Genomic DNA, 19,033 nt, shown 5'->3' with positions numbered 1-19,033 from the left:
AATTGTTAGAAAGTTTTCCTTGACACAGGCATGCTATCTGATGGAACATGCATGGGATGGACCTGTGCCTTGGCCCCTTCGAGTGGGCCATCTATGTCTAGTCTGTTGCTACTGGACATGTATAACCAGCAGCTCCTGATTCCTTCATCCCCATGACAGGGAGCTATGTTAAACATGACTGGTGATTAAGCCAGGAGGAGCAACATACTCAGGAGATTATGAGAGGAAATGAGTATTTTTGAAAATGTTGCTCGTGATTCTGCCTGCTTTCCTTTGGTCCCTAGGGGATCAACCTGGCCACACATATCTTTTAGCAGGTGGGCCAGAGTCTATGTACTTCACCAGAAGAGATCATATATATTCCATGGTATGGCCCCCATTACATTGATATCAAGTCTCAAATGGCCTCTTTACAATTTATACCTATTGCTTTAAATTTTGTCCTGTAGGGCTAAGGACAAGTCTTAAGCCCTCTTCCTTGTGATAGGACATCAACACTGTTATCATGTCACTTGTACATCTTGTCTTCTTTAGACTAAACATTCTCTATACCCTTCTCATTTTCATCCTGTAAAGCTATGTTTCCACCAAGACTTGAAAGCAGTTTCTCCTAGATATCAACTCTAGGACCGGTACTTACCACCTTTTACATGACACTGTGGCTGGCAACAAATCTAGAGTTTAAGCACCCTACGCACCCCTATTTAGTTAAAGGGAAGCCACAGACAAAGAAAAATTACACAAAGGAAAAATGGTAATAGCTGTAACCTGCACGGCCTTCCCGTTGACATCAGCACCAATGGATGCAGCAGTCGCAATAGTGTTAGGCACTGTGGCTGTATTTGTTTCACAGAAGTGCATATATGACATTGGTATCTTTAATTCACGACTGGCAATCTATCAGGAAAATAAACATTTTCAAGGAGTAAGATTTATGGTGAACAGTCAACATAAAAAATAATTTTATTAAGTTATCTATACAATGTTATCACTGCTCAATAAATTGACATTTATTAAGGACCTACTGTGTGTCAGACACTGTACTAGGTGTGTGTGTGGGGATATAAAGAGAAAAGCAAAACAGTCTGTGATCTCAAGAAAATTAGAAACTATATACACATATAGGTCTATCCAAATTTTTTGTTGTTCAGTTGTTCAGTCAAGTGTGACTCTTCATGATCCTGAGGACCATACTGTCCATTGGGTTTTCTTGGCAAAAATGTTGGAATGGTATGTCACTTCCTCTGTCAGTTGACTAAGGCAAACAGAAGTTAAGTGTATAAAGTAGATATAAGGTGTTTTTGGAGGGGAAGGTATTAGTAGTTGGGAGGACCAGGGAAAACTTCTTGCAGATTTATTTTATTTATTTATACACAATTTATAATTGTTATATATTTACATTTATTTATATGTGATTTAATTAATTAATTTGTTTAAACTTAGTCTTGAAGGAAACTGAGGCAGAGGTGAAAGAGCATTATGGGTATAGGGGATAGCTAGTGCAAAGGTATGGACATGGGAGAGTAGCCAGTGTAAGAAATAGCCAGTAGGTCAATATGGATGAATGATAGAGAATGTATGGGGAAGAGCAATGTGAAAGAAGGCTGGAAAGGTAGAAAAAAGCCAAATTGGGAAGACTTTTAAATGCCAGAAGCAGGAGTTTATATTTGATGCTAGGAAGACACTGGAATTTATCAAGTAAAGGTGTGAAGTTGTTAGGCATGTACTTAAGGAAAACCACTTTGACAGCTGGATGGATTGGATTGGAGACAGATTTGAGGCAGGGAGATTAGAAGACTTTTTCAACAGTCTAAGAAAGAGGTGCTAAGGACCTGATCTAAGGTAGAGGCTGAGTGAGAGGAGAGAAGGGAACTTTCCCTTCTCTATATATTGTGGACATAGAGACCAGAAGATTTAGTAGTTTACTGGACGTGTGGGGTGAGAGTGAGGAAGACACAGACTTTGTGAATCTGGGTAACTAGAATATTGGGGGTACTCTTGATAGTACAGGAAAGTAGGTTTTGGAGAAATGACTGTTCTGTTCTGCTCATGTTGATTTTGACATGTCTATAGTACATCTCTTTTGCAATGTCCAGTAGGCATTTTATGACGTTGGCCTGGAAAGAGGCTTAGAATAGATGTATAAACAAGAGGACCCAAGACTGAAGCTTGGAGTACATGCACTGTTAGTGGCTATGGCATGGATGAAGACAAGGCAAAAGAAAATGAGAAACAGTGGTCAGATAGGTAGGAGGAGGCTCATGAAAACCTAGAAAGGAGAGGGACATCACCAACAGAAAAATACAGTGGAAAGGTCATCAAAGATGAAGATTCAGGTAAGTCCACTTTGCCTGGTAACATCTAATTTGATGTTTGTTAAGTACCAGGGTCTCTTAGCAAGAAGACAAGTTTTGATGTCACCATTGTATTACCAGTTGGTGGTTCCTCCTTTCAGATGTTTTGTGGTTTAGTTGTTCAGTTGAGTCTGACTCTTCATGATCCTGTAGACCATACTGTCCATGGGATTTTCTTGGCAAAGATATTGGAGTGGTTTACCATTTCCTTCTCCAGTTGATTAAGGCAAACAAAGGTTAAGTGATTTGCCCAGGGTCACATAGCTAGTAAGAGTCTGAGACCAATTTCAGATTTGAGCTGGGTGCTTTGTTTATGTGATGGTCTGAGAAATTCATTACATTATATTTCAACATATATCCTTGCAATGTACGTACATTCATCCTAGGGCTGTCCAGGCAGAGATTTTCAAATTTCTTTGGGGCCCACAGTGAGGAGGGAGAGACCAATATCCTTCAAAACCATAATCATAAGCATAATTATGTGTCTACTATATGTCAGTACTGTGCTTTACAAATATTATAATTTGATTCTCACAACAACCCTGAGCAGTAGATATTATTATCTTCACTTTATAGATGAGGAAACTGAAGTAAAGAGAGAATAAGTGACTTGTCCAGGCTCACACAGCTAGTGTCTGAGGCTGGAATCGACCCAAGGTCTTCCTGACTCTAGACTGGTGCTCCTTCCAGTGCTCCACTGAACTACCTTTCAACAGAGGAAATTTCTGGAAATGTCATGGGGTGTCAGGAAGCAGGGGACCGAGTCAATGCCAAAGCCTTTTTTCATTTTTCACTTTTTCTTTTCCTCACTCCCTACCATTTCAAGACTTCCAGCTTCTCAAAGCTTCCTTTCCTGTTATACTGGCTTCTCCTTATCTCCACTGCTCACTGTCCTCTGAAGTTACTCATTCATTTCCCAGATCAGCCTTTCTTCTTTTTTTTAAAATCCCCTAGAAAGTGCTAATGAAAACTGACACAACTTAAAAAAAAGAAAGAAAATGGAAAACCCAATCATCATTATCTGTCTCCATCTCTTTCTCTCGCCCTCCACCTTGCTTCTTATTTTATGTTCCATGAGGAAAATGCCAGGTCCTTAATTAATGGATACCTGACCAAATCCCATGTATATAGTAAAGGGAATGTTTGATAGGTGTTCTCACCTGGATTAATGCCATCATCTGCATTTCATGCTTATTTATACACAAACATCACATCCACCTACCCAGCCACTGAAGTGACTCTATTTGACTCTATCTGAGAAGTCATTTGCAGTAACATTCAAAAACCCAGTTATTAAAAACAGAAAGTCATGTTTAATCAGAAGTTAACAAACATGAAAGAAAAAAGATAAAGCTAAAAATTAACAGCACAAATAACATCACTATAATTGACATTTATAGCATATGATTTCTGCTTGTTATTTTAATTTTTTTTACCTGTAACATTTTGGTGTGAATACCTTGCCCCAGCTCACTTCCTCCATGAGTTACCAATACGGACCCATCTGTGTATATATGAACCAGTGCAGCTGCCTAGAAAAACAAATATTCCAAAAACTGTTTATTTAATCAGAGTAAAGTTTGATATTAAACATGAAAGCAGTCAAAGTTTTCAACCATGGGCAAGGAGAAGAAGCACATGAGGAGAGGAGAGGCAATGGGAAAGATAACTGGATCTAGAATCAAAGGCCCTGGGCTTGTATGTCACTTCTGTCAACACCTGTGGGACCCTGGTAAATCTCCTTAACATTTCTAAGCCTCACTAGCAAAAGACTTATTAGTGGAGGGATAAAGAGGGGAGGCGAGAGAAAAACATGAGGTCTACTCTCATCACATTCCACTAAAGGAAAGAATAAAATGCACACTCATTTTGGTAGGAAAACCTATCTCATAATACAGGAGAGTGGGGGACAGGGGCACAAGCAGGGTGGGGGGGAGGATAGAGGGGAGGGCATGGGGAGGAGAATGCAATCCGAGGTTGACACTCATGGGGAGGGAAAGGATCATAAGAGAATAGAAGTAATGGGGGACAGGATAGGATGGAGGGAAATATAGTTAGTCCTATACAACACAACTAGTATGGAAATCATTTGCAAAACTACACAGATTTGGCCTATATTGAATTGCTTGTCTTCCAAAGGGAAGGGGTGGAGAGGGAGGGAGCTAAAGAAGTTGGAACTCAAAGTGTTAGGATCAACTGTAATGTTCTTACCACTAGGAAATAAGAAATACAGGTTAAGGGGTAAAGAAAGCTATCTGGCCCTACAGGACAAAAGAGAAGATGGAGACAAGGGCAGAGAGGGAGGATAGAAGAGAGAGCAGATTGGTCACAGGGGCAATTAGAATGCTTGGGTTTGGGGGGGGAGGGGAGAAAAGGGGAGAAAATTTGTAACCCAAAACTTTGTGAAAATAAATGTTAAAAGTTAAATAAAAACAAACAAACAAACAAACAAAAAAAAAACATTTCTAAGCCTCAGTGGCCTCATCTGTAAATTGAGGGAGATTGGTTAGGTCGTCTCTAAACCTATGATCTGCTAATAATAAAAAAGGGGAAGTTGCAGGTTTGGCAAATTTTAGGCAGATACCATACTTTTTTTTAGCTTCATTCACACCTTTGGTACTCTAATGATTGAGTATATTGGTTTCAACCAGCTAAAAAATGTTGCATTTTGCCATTTAGTGGGGAAGTGGGGGAGGGGGAAGGAAGAAGCCTCTGGGCTTTCTTTCAGTCAGAATTTAGAGAGGCAGGGAGGCAGCACTGCCTAGATTCTGACAAGTTAGTACTTGGACAGACTAATAATAGTCCAGATTTGCTGCCAAGAGCCTCCAAGAATGGTGCTTCCCAACCTGAGACTGCAGCATCAGCATTCTAGTGGGATTGATGAGTCACTGTCATTCCCTGATCTGAAATAGCTCAAGTTTCAATCCTAACCTTATTATTCTGAGATACATAAATTTGGAAGTATGTAGGGACTTTAGAAACTTCTCAAATGGAGATGTAAAATCCTTGTTTATTTTTGTATGGGTTTGTTGAATAGGAAGAAAAAGATGACTCCTGTAACCTTGGATAAATTACCAAGATTTGACTCAGAAAGATGACATGACTCCATGAATAGCCATAGGACAGGACAAATGGCCTTGGTAATCAGGACATACAACTACAACTTCTCATGCCAGCTCAGTCATTGACTCACTGTGTCTCACGTGAGGTACTGAAATTCCTTTATGCCTTAGTTTCCTGTTTTATAAAATAGATATGCTGGCCAGGAGTGTGTTGTTGTTCAGTTGTTTCTGACTCTTCGTGAACTCTTTTAGGGTTTTCTTTGCAAAGATATTGGAATGGTTTGCCATTTTCTTTTCCAGTTCACTTTACAGATGAGGAATTGGGGCAAACGAATTGCAGGTCTGACTTGTTAGATATAATAAAGCTAGATATAATAATTCTGTCCCCCAGCAAAGAGGGGATTCCATCTGTATAAATCTAGGCTAGATGGTCAGCATGAGCTTATGTGGACAGTGGTAACTCTATACCTTCTCTAGGTAAAGGCGGAGCAGCTTTATATGTTTGGAATCGGGGGTAGAGGTAGCCAGAATAAATAGCCAGTCTATTTGTACATGGTTCAGTTTAACAGTCCTGAGACACAGGAAGTAGCTAAAGTGTCCTGGGGAGCATGATCAGTAATTGCATATAAATAATTTTCCTACCCATCACAGGACCTGGAAGAGGTCTCAGAGGTCAGTTAGTCCAATATCCTTATTTTACTAGAAAAGAACTAAGTTCCAGAAATGTTCAGTGGTTTGCCCGAGGTCATGCAGGTAGTAATCCATAGAGCTAGGAGCTGAACCCTGGTCCTCTGAGTTTATGGGTAATACTTGTTCCACTTTTTCCACTGTGCTGCTGATCTTTATTTATTTATTTTAGCATGAATACAATGCATACCATCCTTTCATACAGCTTTCTTGTCTTTTCTTCTCTCCATGTCTACATCAATAATAATTGCCTACCTGATGGTAACTTGTGGCACCAAAACCAACTGAGAACTTCATGGGGACAATGGCAATGCCTTTCTTTTTCCAGTAATTCTTTGAATTAAAATTTTCCACTTTTGCTCTCCTGATGTGATAGGAAGATTTGTCCAGACACTCATTCCAACATCTTATCAGCTTGTCCGGACTGTATGCTTGCTTGTAGATTGTTTTGTCAACTCGTTTGTACATATTTTTCTCCCGAATCTGAAATGTAGTGAAACTGGATGAACACATACCATTGAGATGGAACTGATCACATCAAATCAGTCAATCATCATTTGTTAAATCAGGTACCGTGATCAGTACTTCAAACAGAAAGGAAAAGTCAAAACAGAGCCTGGGACAATTTCCCAACTAGATCATTAACTTTTTGAATACTATGCTATTCCTTATCATGCAACTCCAAATTGTAACTGAAGTGGTATGATTGGGGTTTTATCCCAGGGGGCTAAATTTAGAAAATGCCAGTGATATTTATGTCTTTTAACAGCATAGAAAAGCCAAGCTTAGCATCTAGTTAGCAATCTAGTTGACTAAAATAGGAAGCTACTAGATGGTGGCCTGGGATGAACTTCCTTTCTCTGATTCTACCCCCTCTTTCTCAGCAGTGGCCTCATGAGGCCTTTGTCTTCACACACAGAATGGGATCTTATCTCCCCACTCAACTGAGGGCACTTTGTGGCCAACAGCCCCCAGGCATGGTATTTGTCTCAGGCTAAAGAATTCCAGATTATGGTTTAGCAGCCCCTTCTCCCCAACCTCTTTAGTACTCTAGTTCAATGATAGTTGAAGTGACCTTGAATATTTGAAGACTGTCAGTTGAGTGCCAGCCCTGGTTGATCCTACCAAACTGGAAAGGCTTTAAATGTGGAATTGGTGACAGACCTCATGTTTCTCATACTAGGACTATACCATTTAAGTACAGAACGACATCTCTCAGAAGGCTGGCCATAAAGTGATGATTCGTTTCTTCAATTCAATAAATATTTATTAAGCTTGCGCCAGGCACTGTGTTAAGTGCTGGGGATACACACAAGAAAAAGGAAGACAGTCTTGCCTCAAGGAGCTTACAACTAATGGAGAAAGCCAATTCTCAAAAGGAAGCTGGACTCAGTATAGGAATATCTTGTAGTGTGGAACTGAAACCAGGGAGAGCTGCAGATGCAAAATGGAGTGACCTGGAATTCTAAGTTCTGTACTCTGCAAAGGAAGGATATAGAGGGGATGCAATCTGTCAGTGAAAGAGTGTCCACAATGATGGAAGTCATGGATCATTTCCAGTGATCAAGGAAAAATCCACACTATACTTTGTGAGTGTTTACAAAGTGCTTTGGATAAATAAATGAGTGAATGACTATATGTATATGCATATAGAATCCAAAAAGTAAATTTCTCTTATTATATTAATGTAGTTTCCTGATTTCCTTTTCACTGGAAATAAGTAGTGAGGAAAGGCATGGAGTTGTAGAAAGAAGGGTAAAGAGACTTCTTTTCTCTCCTTCTGTAGCAATGGCATTGAACTTGAAATTATAATAATTATGGCCTCTCATGGTCTAAGGGTCCTTTGAATCTTCTTGACAAAGATGAATTCTTTGATAAAAAGGAACTTGCCTTTTGTTCTGGCAATGACGACCTACAAATGATGACGTTTTCTGCTCTGGAGTTATTGGAGCAATGTTGACCAAGGACCAGTCACCTAGACTATACCCTAGGCTTTCCCTTAAAAAAAGAAAGGTCTTCTTGAGGGAGAGGGAACAGAGACATGCAGAGAAGAAAAACAAGCTGTAGAGGCATACATCATTGAAAAGTCTTCAAGACTGAATCTGGGTGCACGTTAGTGCAGAGCTAGTAACAGGCCACAAATCACTTTGATAATAAGAACTGACCTTTGGACAGGTCAGAGGTATGCCTTTCACTGGCATTCACCCGCAACAGATATGACCCCTCCTTTTTGTAGATCGAGATATACATCCCGAGTCTTACATTTGTTGTCACTTAGTCATTTGTTCTGAAGGTGAGTAGTGATGTAGATAATTCTGAATGCCAGATAACACATTTTAACAATTTGCATTATGTCTGTGCCATGCTCTGTGAGCTTTTGGTATTTTAAGCAGAATACTGTAGTCCCACTGAGATCTAAGAAGATGGGAAACTCTACCACCATCGGACGTCATTTCAGCACCTTGCTTAACTCCTATTAGGAAATTACACCATTACCTCTCAACAAGGATCATATTTCTCTGCATCCTTCAGTCAATTGTGTGACCTTGAGGGTATGGTCTGCTTTGTAAAAGTCTGTCAGTTATGTTCTCTTATTTTCTCTGTGTGTGTGTGTATAAAATTTATATATACATATATATATAATTTTCATCAAGATTTCATAGAAGTCAAAAGTAGATACATGGATCGGTAATTAATGATAGATACTAGATTGTCTTTTTATTAGAAATAATAATATAATAACATCTAGCATTTATATGGGGCATCTAGCTGGCACAGTGGATAGAGGGCCAGGCCTGGAGTTAGGAAGACTCTACTTTCTGAGCTCAAATCTGGCCTTAGACACTTACTAGCTACGTGATGCTGGGTAAGGCACTCAACCCTGTTTGCCTCAGTTTCCTCTTCTGTTAAATGAGCTGGACTTTGCTAATAAAACCCCAAATGGGGTCACAAAGAGAATGCCATGACTAAAAAAAGGACTAAACAACGCAGTATTTATATAGCACTTTTAAAGTTTGCAAATAACTTTATAAATATTATCATTTTTGATACTATTCTATTGAATACTCATAACAACCCTGGAAGGTATTTACTATTATTATCTCTGTTCTATAGAGAAGTAAACTGAGGCAAACAGAGATTAGGTGACTTGATCAGTGTCACGTAACTATTAAAGTATCTGAGGCAGGATTCAGATTCAGGTCCTGTGACTCCAAATCAGTACTCCATCAAGTGAAGTATTCTTTACTATGCCAGGCTTACTTTTTTGGAATTTTTTAATTGAATTACTTTGAACTAGTGCTCTTAAGGTATGTAAACTCCCTTTCCATACTATTTCATTTAAGCCTCATAATTAACCCTGTGAGGTGGGTACTAGAGATATTTCATCACATTTTACAGATGAGGAAACTGAGGCACAATTGTGTTAAATGACCTGCTCATGTCATCCTAACAAATGATAGAGCTGGGGTTTTAACCTATCTCTTCCTGATTCCAAGAGCAATACTCTTTTTTACCATGTCATGCTTCCTTTTTGGAGTTTTTTTCTCCCCCAATTTTCCAATATTTTCTCTTCTTTCAGGTGCTTTGAGAATCAATCCATTAATCTTTTCAAAATTACATTGCCTCTAGCACAGATTTCTTCTTTATATACTTGGTCTGTTCTGTTCTTTGCTTATAGCACCTTTTCATATTGGGGAATGGGATGATAAGAGTTCAAAAACTATGATTCCTCTGGGTTTTACTTCACTAAAATTATTTCTAAAAATTATAAAATACAAAGTTTTTAAAAGTTTTTTTTTTAACATAAAATAGTCAATGTGGTATTTGGAAATGTAATAATTATAATTCTTAGTCCATGTTGTCAGGCTGTTCCAGAAGGTACCAATATAACACTTAATGATAAGCAGTACAGTAATTCTCAAATGTGATTTATTTCTGCCTGTAGAAGACTGAAGTCTATTTCTAACTCAAAGAAGAAAAAAAAGACATATGGAAGAAAAAGGGAGTATCTTATAGTTGTCAGACAACACGCTTTTGAAATCCTGTAGAACCAATATTTGAAGGTAGAGATGTAAAAATGATGAGAGCTCTGCACTGGCTTGATTTACAAAGCAAATGGCACCCTTTGGACTCAGGGTTCTAAAGGAACTTTCAAATGTTGCAGTTCTTTGGAGGCTGTTCTCAGAATGTGACCCAGGGATTCTGGGAAATATTTTCTTCTTGTTCCAGGGCAGATGGGTCTTAGTACAATACAGTTTTTCTGATTCCTTGTGCTTATCTCCTGTTGGGCTCAGAACGTATGACAAACTGGTCTTTGAAAAAAATAGAAAACAACAAAAAAACCTCTACACCAAATCAAGAAACAAATTAACACGTAAAAGGTAAAGAAACTTATCTTGATTCAAGAAAATTTGTCTGTGGACAGTAATAAAAAAAAAAAGCAAGAACACTTGATCACTTAGAAAATGACACTTGTCAGACCAAATTCCATGTAGCCAAAGTTATATTTGTCTCCTTTACTTTCCTTAGATCCCTTTCTAACATTATCACTTAATCAACAAGCATTTATTAAACACCTACTGCATGACAGGCAACTGAGTGAGAGCCTGGGTATACAAAGACAAAAAGCCCACCATGAACTTATACTCTAAGTTCAGAAACTGTATTACTCTATTTTTGATAATTTCTTTTATTTTCAAATCTTTTCCTGCTTCCCAGAAACAAATAAAAACTAAATTATAATTGATTAATTCTTAAAGATCTCAGACTAGGATAAATACTGTATATTCTAAAAAAAAAAAGGATGTAATGAGGATTAAAACAAGTTACTAAAGTAATAGGGAAATAATCTCACATGTAACACTTAGGAGATTAGAATATCATCTCTAAGCAAATAGAGGGAGAAGAAATTCCTGGGAATTTTAAGTTTGGAGGTAAAGTGGAAATTGTAAAGTCTCTTCTGTATGTCCTGACCAAAGATCAGGAAGAACTTTCCAACAGTCTGTGTTGCTTTTTACCATTTCAATCTCAGCAGAAGGTGATCTCTCTCTCTCTCTCTCTCTCTCTCTCTCTCTCTCTCTCTCTCTCTCTCTCTCTCTCTCTCTCTGTGCTTGTCTCTGTTTGGTCTTGGCAGAGAACCGGAAATCTGTGCTTTTGGTATATTCACTCTGGCACTCAGTACTGCTTATTCCTTCCATGTGGAGTTGGGCTCCCAAGTTCTATTCCTCTCCTGTTTCTGGAACTACTATATGGTGTATGTGGTAGGCATCCTTGCTTAGCAGACTGAGGATGGACCAGGTCATGTCTCTGCTCTAACAAACTTAGGCACTGGCCAGCACTCCTAGATGCTGTGTCCAGTCATTTTTTGATGAGACTGGGCTTTCTCTGACTCCTTTTCTATCTCTGCTGGCCCCATAATAAAATCTTTCCAAACATGGAAATATATCACATGAGATTTCAGTCTTGGGAACTTTAATCAGAGACCTCCTTGAATGAGGACTGGTTCCTCATGGAAAATGTAGTTGTTTCAATCAAATGGATCTCAATTACGTTATTATATCGCGCTCAAAGTCCTCCCCCAAAGCATGACTTCAAATTTCAAAGACATGTTACTAATGAGGTGGTAGTGAGAGATGTATTTGGTGATGGAAGAGGGTAGTATTCCATGACTGGAGGAGTGAGTGTAGGAAAGAGGGATGGAGGAGGGAGGGAGGGAGGGAGAGGGAGAAAGAGAGAGAGAGAGAAAAGAAGAGGAAGAAGAAGAAGGAGAAGGAGGAGAAGAAGGAGGAAAAGAGAGGGAGAGAAAGGGGAGAGAGGAACAAGAAGGTGAGAAATTATTGAATTCATTATGAAGATCTCATGAATGTTTAGTGCAACTTTACCACTTGTTTGGCCTATAAGATTATTTTGCTAATACATATTTTCAGCAGTTCTTCTCCTCATTGCCAATAACATAGTAAAGACGTATTAAGTGCTGTCAAATTTCAGTGGTTTTGAAAAATCCCATTTATGTCTCCTCTCCATCTACTGAGAACTTTCTCTTCCTTCTAGGTCAGGTGCCACTTCCTCTGTGAAGCCTTCCCTGATTTCCACCCTGTTCCCCAACATCTGGAATTGATCTTTCTTTTCTTAAATCCTGCATGGCATTTGATCTGAGCTCTCCTTAGGCACTTTATCATTTTCTAACCTATACTATAGTTATATAGATAGAAGAGTAGTTAATGGCTAGAGAGCAGGTCTTGGACCTTAGAGCAAGATGAGTTCAAGTCCTCCCCCAGACAGATGCTAGATAACTAATGATCTTGTGACCCTGGGGCAAATCACTTAATCTTTTCCTGTCCTAGGCCACCCTGAAACACTATATGCTGAAGAAGAGTTATTGGTCTGCCTTGGTAGAAGGGGTTTCTTCACTTGGAGTTCCCTACACAGATGAAATGAAAGGTCTGGATTAAAACAATAAAACTGGGAAGACTCAGATATATGGAGACTCCATCCAAGAACCTGCTTCATAAGGGTCTTGTGAGGAAGCCATTTCGTGAACCATAAGATGCTACTAGAAGTGTGCGTGTGGACTGATGCCATTCCCCTTGGTTACCTTTTCTGGTGGTAAGCAACATTTGGCCGCTACGGCTGTGATGCAAGACTCCATTAACAATCCACCCTGTGGGAAACCAAATCCACGGAAGGCTGTATTGGAAGGTAAGTTGGTTTTGCAGGCCCGGCCCCAGAATCGGAGATTATTAATTTTATAAGCATTCTCCAGTTTGAGTAGAAGGTATTCTATCACCTAAAGTATAAGTGACGTTAAAGATTATTAGTTACAACATTCTTTTTTCTTTAAGATTAATCACAGATTTGAATTTTGAGAAGGTAATTATGATTTTTCATATTGGTCAGTATATGTGTAATGAATATATTAATAGATTAGATTCTCAGAATTGCCTCTTTTAGCTTGTGAGTTAGGTTTAGAATGGAGCTTGAAATGATCAATCAAACCCTTGACAACACTGCCACAATTGCTGGCATTCTTGTGCCTGTGGACCTTAAGTGAAGCAAGTTCAAAATTGTAGAACCTGTTTCCGACCCAGAACTCCAGTTCTGTGTCTTGGGGGGTGGTCATGACTCCCCAAATTTGAAATAATCAAAGAATTATTGTGTTGTGGGACTTGTAGGTTTTTCCTGGGAAACCACTCAGACCCAGGAAAATGATTGCTTGTAATCCACCTTCCTGCCATTTTCCCCAACTCTGCTCACTCTGAAACTGATTAATTAAATTACTAATTGATTACTGGCAGTCCCATATCTAGACCTGCTTTGTGTTGCTCCGAGTACTCTCAGGTTAGAGACTGACTTGGTAAAAATCCTGTTAACAATGTCTTAAGACATTTGAACTCAGCTTAGTGGTTTAATTTCCTGGAATGAAGAGTCTTTTTAAGAAGGATTAATTTCCCTAACTACGATCCGTCTAGAATTTTTACATTCTACTTCGTAATCAATGAAGTTACTCTTTTTTTGTATGTGCTTACCAGTTCAGAGTCATCCAGGGTACACCCTCCATTGATATAACATTCAACATCCATAGCCTTGATTCTCCCATTGTTCATGAATCCAACCTATGATAAAATGATAGGCATTTCTCAGATCCATTCTGCATCTTATATGAAGGATACAAGCTCCAACACAGCCTTACTCTGGGGGTTATTAACCAAAGATAAAATATGCTTCTTGGTGTGTGGTATCTGCATAATAAGGAGTTATTAGCTTGTGCTAATAGCTCATTTCTTGCTTGTTAACTGACAGGGACTCCCTGGATTCACAGAACCATATCATTATATGTCAGAGCTGGAAGGGATTATCTAATCCAACTCCCCTCATTACACAGATGAGGAAACACAGGAAGGGAAGTGACTTGGCCGAGGTATTTTAACTGTGGTATAGCTAGTGTTTCCTGACTTTCACACTTGTGTTTTTCGCCCTCTCTACATTTACTTTGGCTAATTCTTTTTCTTTTGGTATGTTTCTCTCTTTACGTTATAGTCGATGTGACGTCTACACCTTTCCCAATATGCTGGAAAACCTTGAATTTTTCTCCCCCAAGATGATAGCTGGTCTCTTCTGTGGCTCTTTATACTTTCTCCTGTATTCATGCCACATTTACTGAAAAGTGACAAAACTGTAGTTCTTTTAAAAATTCCCACAAATCAGAACTTATAATAATGAGTTGGGAGAACAGGGCAAATCCTCCAACATCTTTCTCATTGGTCAGAATTAAGGAAACAACAACAATAAGTACTGAAGTATTAAGAATAACAATGGCAAAGTAGTCTATCTTGCATTTATTATGTTAATTGTAATATAATACAATTAAGTTAATTGTAAATCTCCCTTTCAACTTGAATTTGGAGTCTGGGAGTGGAGAGGGCAGGGATAAGACAAAAAAATCTCCTTAGCTGTGTTCTTGACATTGGAAAGTAAAGTTGCTGAGAATTTTTCTTTACCTGTGCTTGAGGATAGAGATCAATGCATGAGCTTAATTCTTTTTCTCTGGAATTGCATGAACCATTATTGTCAGAGGACAATATAATATAAACCTAAATATCCTGAGTGACTGAATGTCTTGGCCTTGGGGAATAATATAATGATCCACCACAAATATACAACCTAGGTTGCATATAAGCTCAAAGATATTTTTTTCAAATAAAGCATCTCTTTAGAGGAGTTTATTAGTTAGTGTGGGACAGTGGAGAGAGCACTTTACTGGGACCCCAAGAAACATGGGATTTATTCCCGGCTCTTGCCACTAATCAGCTTTGCCATTTTGGATTTTGTTTCACCCTTGTGGGCTGCAGTTTCCTCATCTGTAAAATGAGGGAGCTGTATTAGAAGTCCTTTACAACTCTAATGGTCTATGATTCTATTTTATTTATTTGCATGGCTCAGATGACGAGCATCATTTTACATAGCACAAGTATGATTTCAGCAAAATATCCTCATGAGAGCATCCTCGTTTAATAGTTGCAGGAAGACAAATTCCAGTAAGATGACCAAAAGGTCTTCTGATGATGTCCATCCAGCTTGTGGCTTTTCATATATCTTTCTGGGAGTTTTCTCAATGGGAAAAAATATTTTGCGAGGCTCTCAGTGCTAGAAGGTAGCGATGATAGGGGAAATGATTTTGCCACTAGGGTAGCTTCACTGTTTTCATGACATTTATTCTGCCCCTCCGAAATTCTTATAGTCAAGATGATTCTATATCCAAATGTGTATGCCTCCTTTCAGTGGATTTCGTGTTGATGAAGAATCAATAACATAGATACTTTAAAGCTTATTCTTCTACATAGTTTCCCCTTTGCGATGACTTTTAAAAAATTAAATTTCAATTTTAAAAAATCAATTAGGAATTATTTTATTATTAAACAATTTAAAATCCTCATGTAATGGCATCAGGTTTCAAAAAGTGTCTTCATTAAATAGCATAAAATTAGAGAATCCTGAAGTTAGATCATCTATTCCTAATCCTTCAACCACATCTCTTTCTACAACTTCCCAGGGAGATTTTGCTGAAACTTTTCTGTACCTGAAATCCACTCCACTCCCCTCTGTCAACTGTTGGACTTCTTTTCATCCTTTAAAATTAACCTGAAATGCTGCCTCCTCCCCTGATACTGTAGCACCTCTTTCTTTTGCCCTCATCACTTTCTGCAGCTTTTCCTTTTTCTTCTTCTTCATTTACACCCAAGGCTCCAGGCTGTTAATGAAGTGGAGGAGGGTAGATAGGACAAGAGAGGCACTACACCTATAATATGGTATATTAGAGTTATCTACATGTGTGTCCCATTTCTTGGAAGGATATACGCTCTATGAAAGCAGGGACAGTGTCTTGCATAAATTTTGTCTCTGATCTAGTGCCTAGCAGAGTGTTCTGGACAATCAGGAATTAAATGAATTTTTGTTAAATGAAATGACAGTCTAGTCCTTACTTGAAGACTTTCACTGACAGGGAACTCACTACTTTAGGGAATTATGAGGAAATTGCTTTGTAAGCCACACAGTACTATAAATGGGGGCTACTGTTATTTTTTGTAAGCTCCAAATATTAGAAAAATTTTTTTTATATGAAGCTAAAATCTCCCTCCCATTAACTTCTAATTATCATAATTCTGTCCTGTGGCAAAGCAGAAAACATTTGAAATAGGCTATAATGTATAGTCATTATACATTTTTTAAAAGGTCCATGTGTTTTTGGACTCTTTCATGGCCCAAGACTGTGATTCATGTCCATGATGGTGAACCTTAATGTTTGGAAAAGGTCATGGAATACTGCCATATATTTAGGCTATGGACCTACTTATTAACACTCATTGCTCATCAAGAAGTGATTGGTGAAAATTTGGAATGATAGATAACGTAATTCTTTTCCTCTGTATCTTATTTTATAGCAACATCTGGTTTCCTCTATCTTCATATATATATATATATATACACACACACACACATATATACATGCATATTTTATTCTTCAGCTAGTTTCTATATTTCATTATATCTGGCTTATATATGGATATTTTACATGTACTTTCCAGCTTTTTACATATGCATATCCTATTATTCATATGCATATGTATATATCCATTCATATATATTCATATGCATACATGCATATATTCATTCATATATATATTGCATATTATACATATTTCATTATTCCTATTAATCTATGTATATGCCTAATTGGTTGACCAGAACAGAGAGGGGAAGATATCTACCCTTCCTATAATCTAGGGATTATTATTGTATGTTCTAGACACAGATCTAAGATACTGATACATTCATCATCATGGGATATGTAGCTCAGGATTGGGGGCCCTTGGAGACTGACCAGTCATTACTGAAATGAATTCTGTGGACAAATTCATGCTGCCCTCATGAAGACTTCTTCCTCTGTTAAGACTATAATGGTGGTGAGCAGTAAAGGGAGAGTGGGTGCTCAATCCTAGCCCTCTGGCTTAATAGGCAGATTATCACTCTGGTCGGATGATCTTGCTGTGTACTGCAGAGCCAAGAAACCTGGAGAGTTGAAATGTCTTCAAATGCTGTGTGTCCTTTCTTGCTTATTATTAATCACGTGACATCTGTGGCAAATTTCTTAGAAACAGCTTTCTCTTCCATTCGTTGAAAGAATGTTGCCAACTGAATCAATGCAATGCTAAAATAGTAGGAAATTATGACCCCAAATGTACATAGAAAATGAGATACTTTAATATCAGGGTCCCCAATACTTACTTTGTATTTTGCAAAAAGTGGATGCCTTCCTCCTTTTATTAACATATCCTCTCGTCTATCTAAAACAAGTCGAATAGGACGACCAGTTCTGAAAGAAACAAATATTTATGAGTCAGCTTTTTTAATGCCAAGATGATGACGGACTCTCTTTTAGCTTAATTGACTAGAGCATCCTCCAAAGGAGGCCAAGGTCACAGATTATTGGGTTTGTTCTATTTAGATGGTTTCTCTCTTATTTTTACCATCTCCTTTTATGCTCTTGGCCCTTTCCAAGAATTTATCACTTCTATGCAGATCATTCCCCAGTCTAGATTCCAGCCCCAAGTTCTCCTTCCAAATTTCTACCTGTCTTCTCATCATCCCTGTGGATGTCTTACTGTAACCTAAAACTCAATGCATACTCCTGGCTCAGTACCCCAAACCTGTTGTTACTACAACCTACAAACCCCAATTTCTGTTGTTACTACAATCTACTCTCTCAGGACTAAGGCTCAGAATTTGAGTCATCTTTGCTTCAAATAATTATAGATTTAGAGCTGGGTAGGGTTATAGAGATTGCCTCGTCCCACTGCCTTATTTTGTAGATGGTCTAACTTTGGCATAGTGAGGGAAAGTACCCTAGAATCACAGAGTTGTACATCATTTTTGTTGTTCTCAGACCTTTCGGTCATTTCTGACTCTGCATGACCCCATTTGGGATTTTCTTGGCCGAGATACTGGAGTGGTTTGCTGCATCCTTCTCCAGCTCTTTTGACAGATGAGGAAACTGAGGCAAACAGGGTTAAGTGACTTTCCCAGGGTCACACAGCTAGTAAGTGTCTGAGGCAGGATTTGAACTCAGAAAGATAAGTCTTCCTGACTCCAGGTCTGGCTTTCTATCCACTGCTCCACCTAGCTGTTCTTGTACATCATAGGATCACAGATTTAGAGCTAAAAGGGATCTCAGAGACCAATTAGTCCAACCCCCTTATTAAGGAAACTGAGGACCAAGGAATAAGTAATTTGCCCAAGCTCACGTAGATAGTGCCAGAGGTAGGATTTGAACCCGATTTCTCTGACTCAGTCCAATGCTCTTTCTGTATCTCTGTAAGCCTTTGTTTTCCTCATCTTTGAAATGAAGAGCTTGAACAAAATGATGACTGCTTCCAATACTCACATTCTATGCCTCTATGCATTTCCTCTTCCTCTCCCCCACCCCAGTGCCCAGCACAGACAAACCCCAGAAGTGACGATCTTAGGAGTGTCAGTGTGTGGGTGTGTGGGCATGTGGGGGGAGGTGCAGAATCAAAAGAAACAGAAGAGATGATTCTGATTGGTGGAAAACATTCATGAAACACCTAGGGAAGGAAAGCAATTTAAACATAATCCACTGTAAACTATCCATAAATATGGAAGTATTCACAGGAAGGGAGTGATCCTGGCAAATAATCTTGGAAGACTTCTTAGTCTTAAAGTGACATCTGTTTCCAGGGAAGAAAAAAGGACCTCTCTTTTCTTCCCTCCCCCTTCTCTTACTTGAGAGTATGAGAGGAGGAAGGAAAGAGCAGAAAAAAATTGCTTCCCTCTTTCTACTTTAAGATTGTATAGAGCCTGGGTGTGTTCCTTCTATCTTTCCTCCTCCCTTAGTTCAGTGTGGAGTTGTACTCT

The 19,033-nt window shown here is 38.6% G+C and overlaps 1 protein-coding gene and 1 long non-coding RNA gene across 4 annotated transcripts in view; one reads left to right on the top strand and one right to left on the bottom strand.

Moving 5' to 3' along the window:
• LOC140509584 (aldehyde oxidase 2-like) overlaps nt 1–19,033 on the bottom strand; it is a 128,502-nt gene that overhangs the window by 43,132 nt on the left and 66,337 nt on the right. For all 3 annotated transcript variants that reach the window (XM_072617220.1, XM_072617221.1, XM_072617222.1), the window contains exons 23-28: nt 17,387–17,474; nt 13,630–13,716; nt 12,699–12,890; nt 6,359–6,586; nt 3,791–3,886; nt 769–897 (exon numbers count right to left, since the gene is read on the bottom strand). In XM_072617220.1, the coding sequence (XP_072473321.1) occupies nt 769–897; nt 3,791–3,886; nt 6,359–6,586; nt 12,699–12,890; nt 13,630–13,716; nt 17,387–17,474 (820 nt within the window). The remainder of the gene's footprint in view (nt 1–768; nt 898–3,790; nt 3,887–6,358; nt 6,587–12,698; nt 12,891–13,629; nt 13,717–17,386; nt 17,475–19,033) is intronic.
• Nucleotides 12,714–19,033, top strand: part of LOC140509591 (uncharacterized) — a 29,758-nt gene continuing 23,438 nt past the window's right edge. Inside the window, exon 1 of the long non-coding RNA XR_011968830.1 lies at nt 12,714–12,802. This is a non-coding gene — a long non-coding RNA (uncharacterized lncRNA). The remainder of the gene's footprint in view (nt 12,803–19,033) is intronic.

This window comes from Notamacropus eugenii, chromosome 6 (assembly GCF_028372415.1).
Source record: "Notamacropus eugenii isolate mMacEug1 chromosome 6, mMacEug1.pri_v2, whole genome shotgun sequence".
Classification (NCBI taxonomy): Eukaryota; Metazoa; Chordata; class Mammalia; order Diprotodontia; family Macropodidae; genus Notamacropus; species Notamacropus eugenii.
This window is presented reverse-complemented; position numbering and strand designations above follow the sequence as displayed.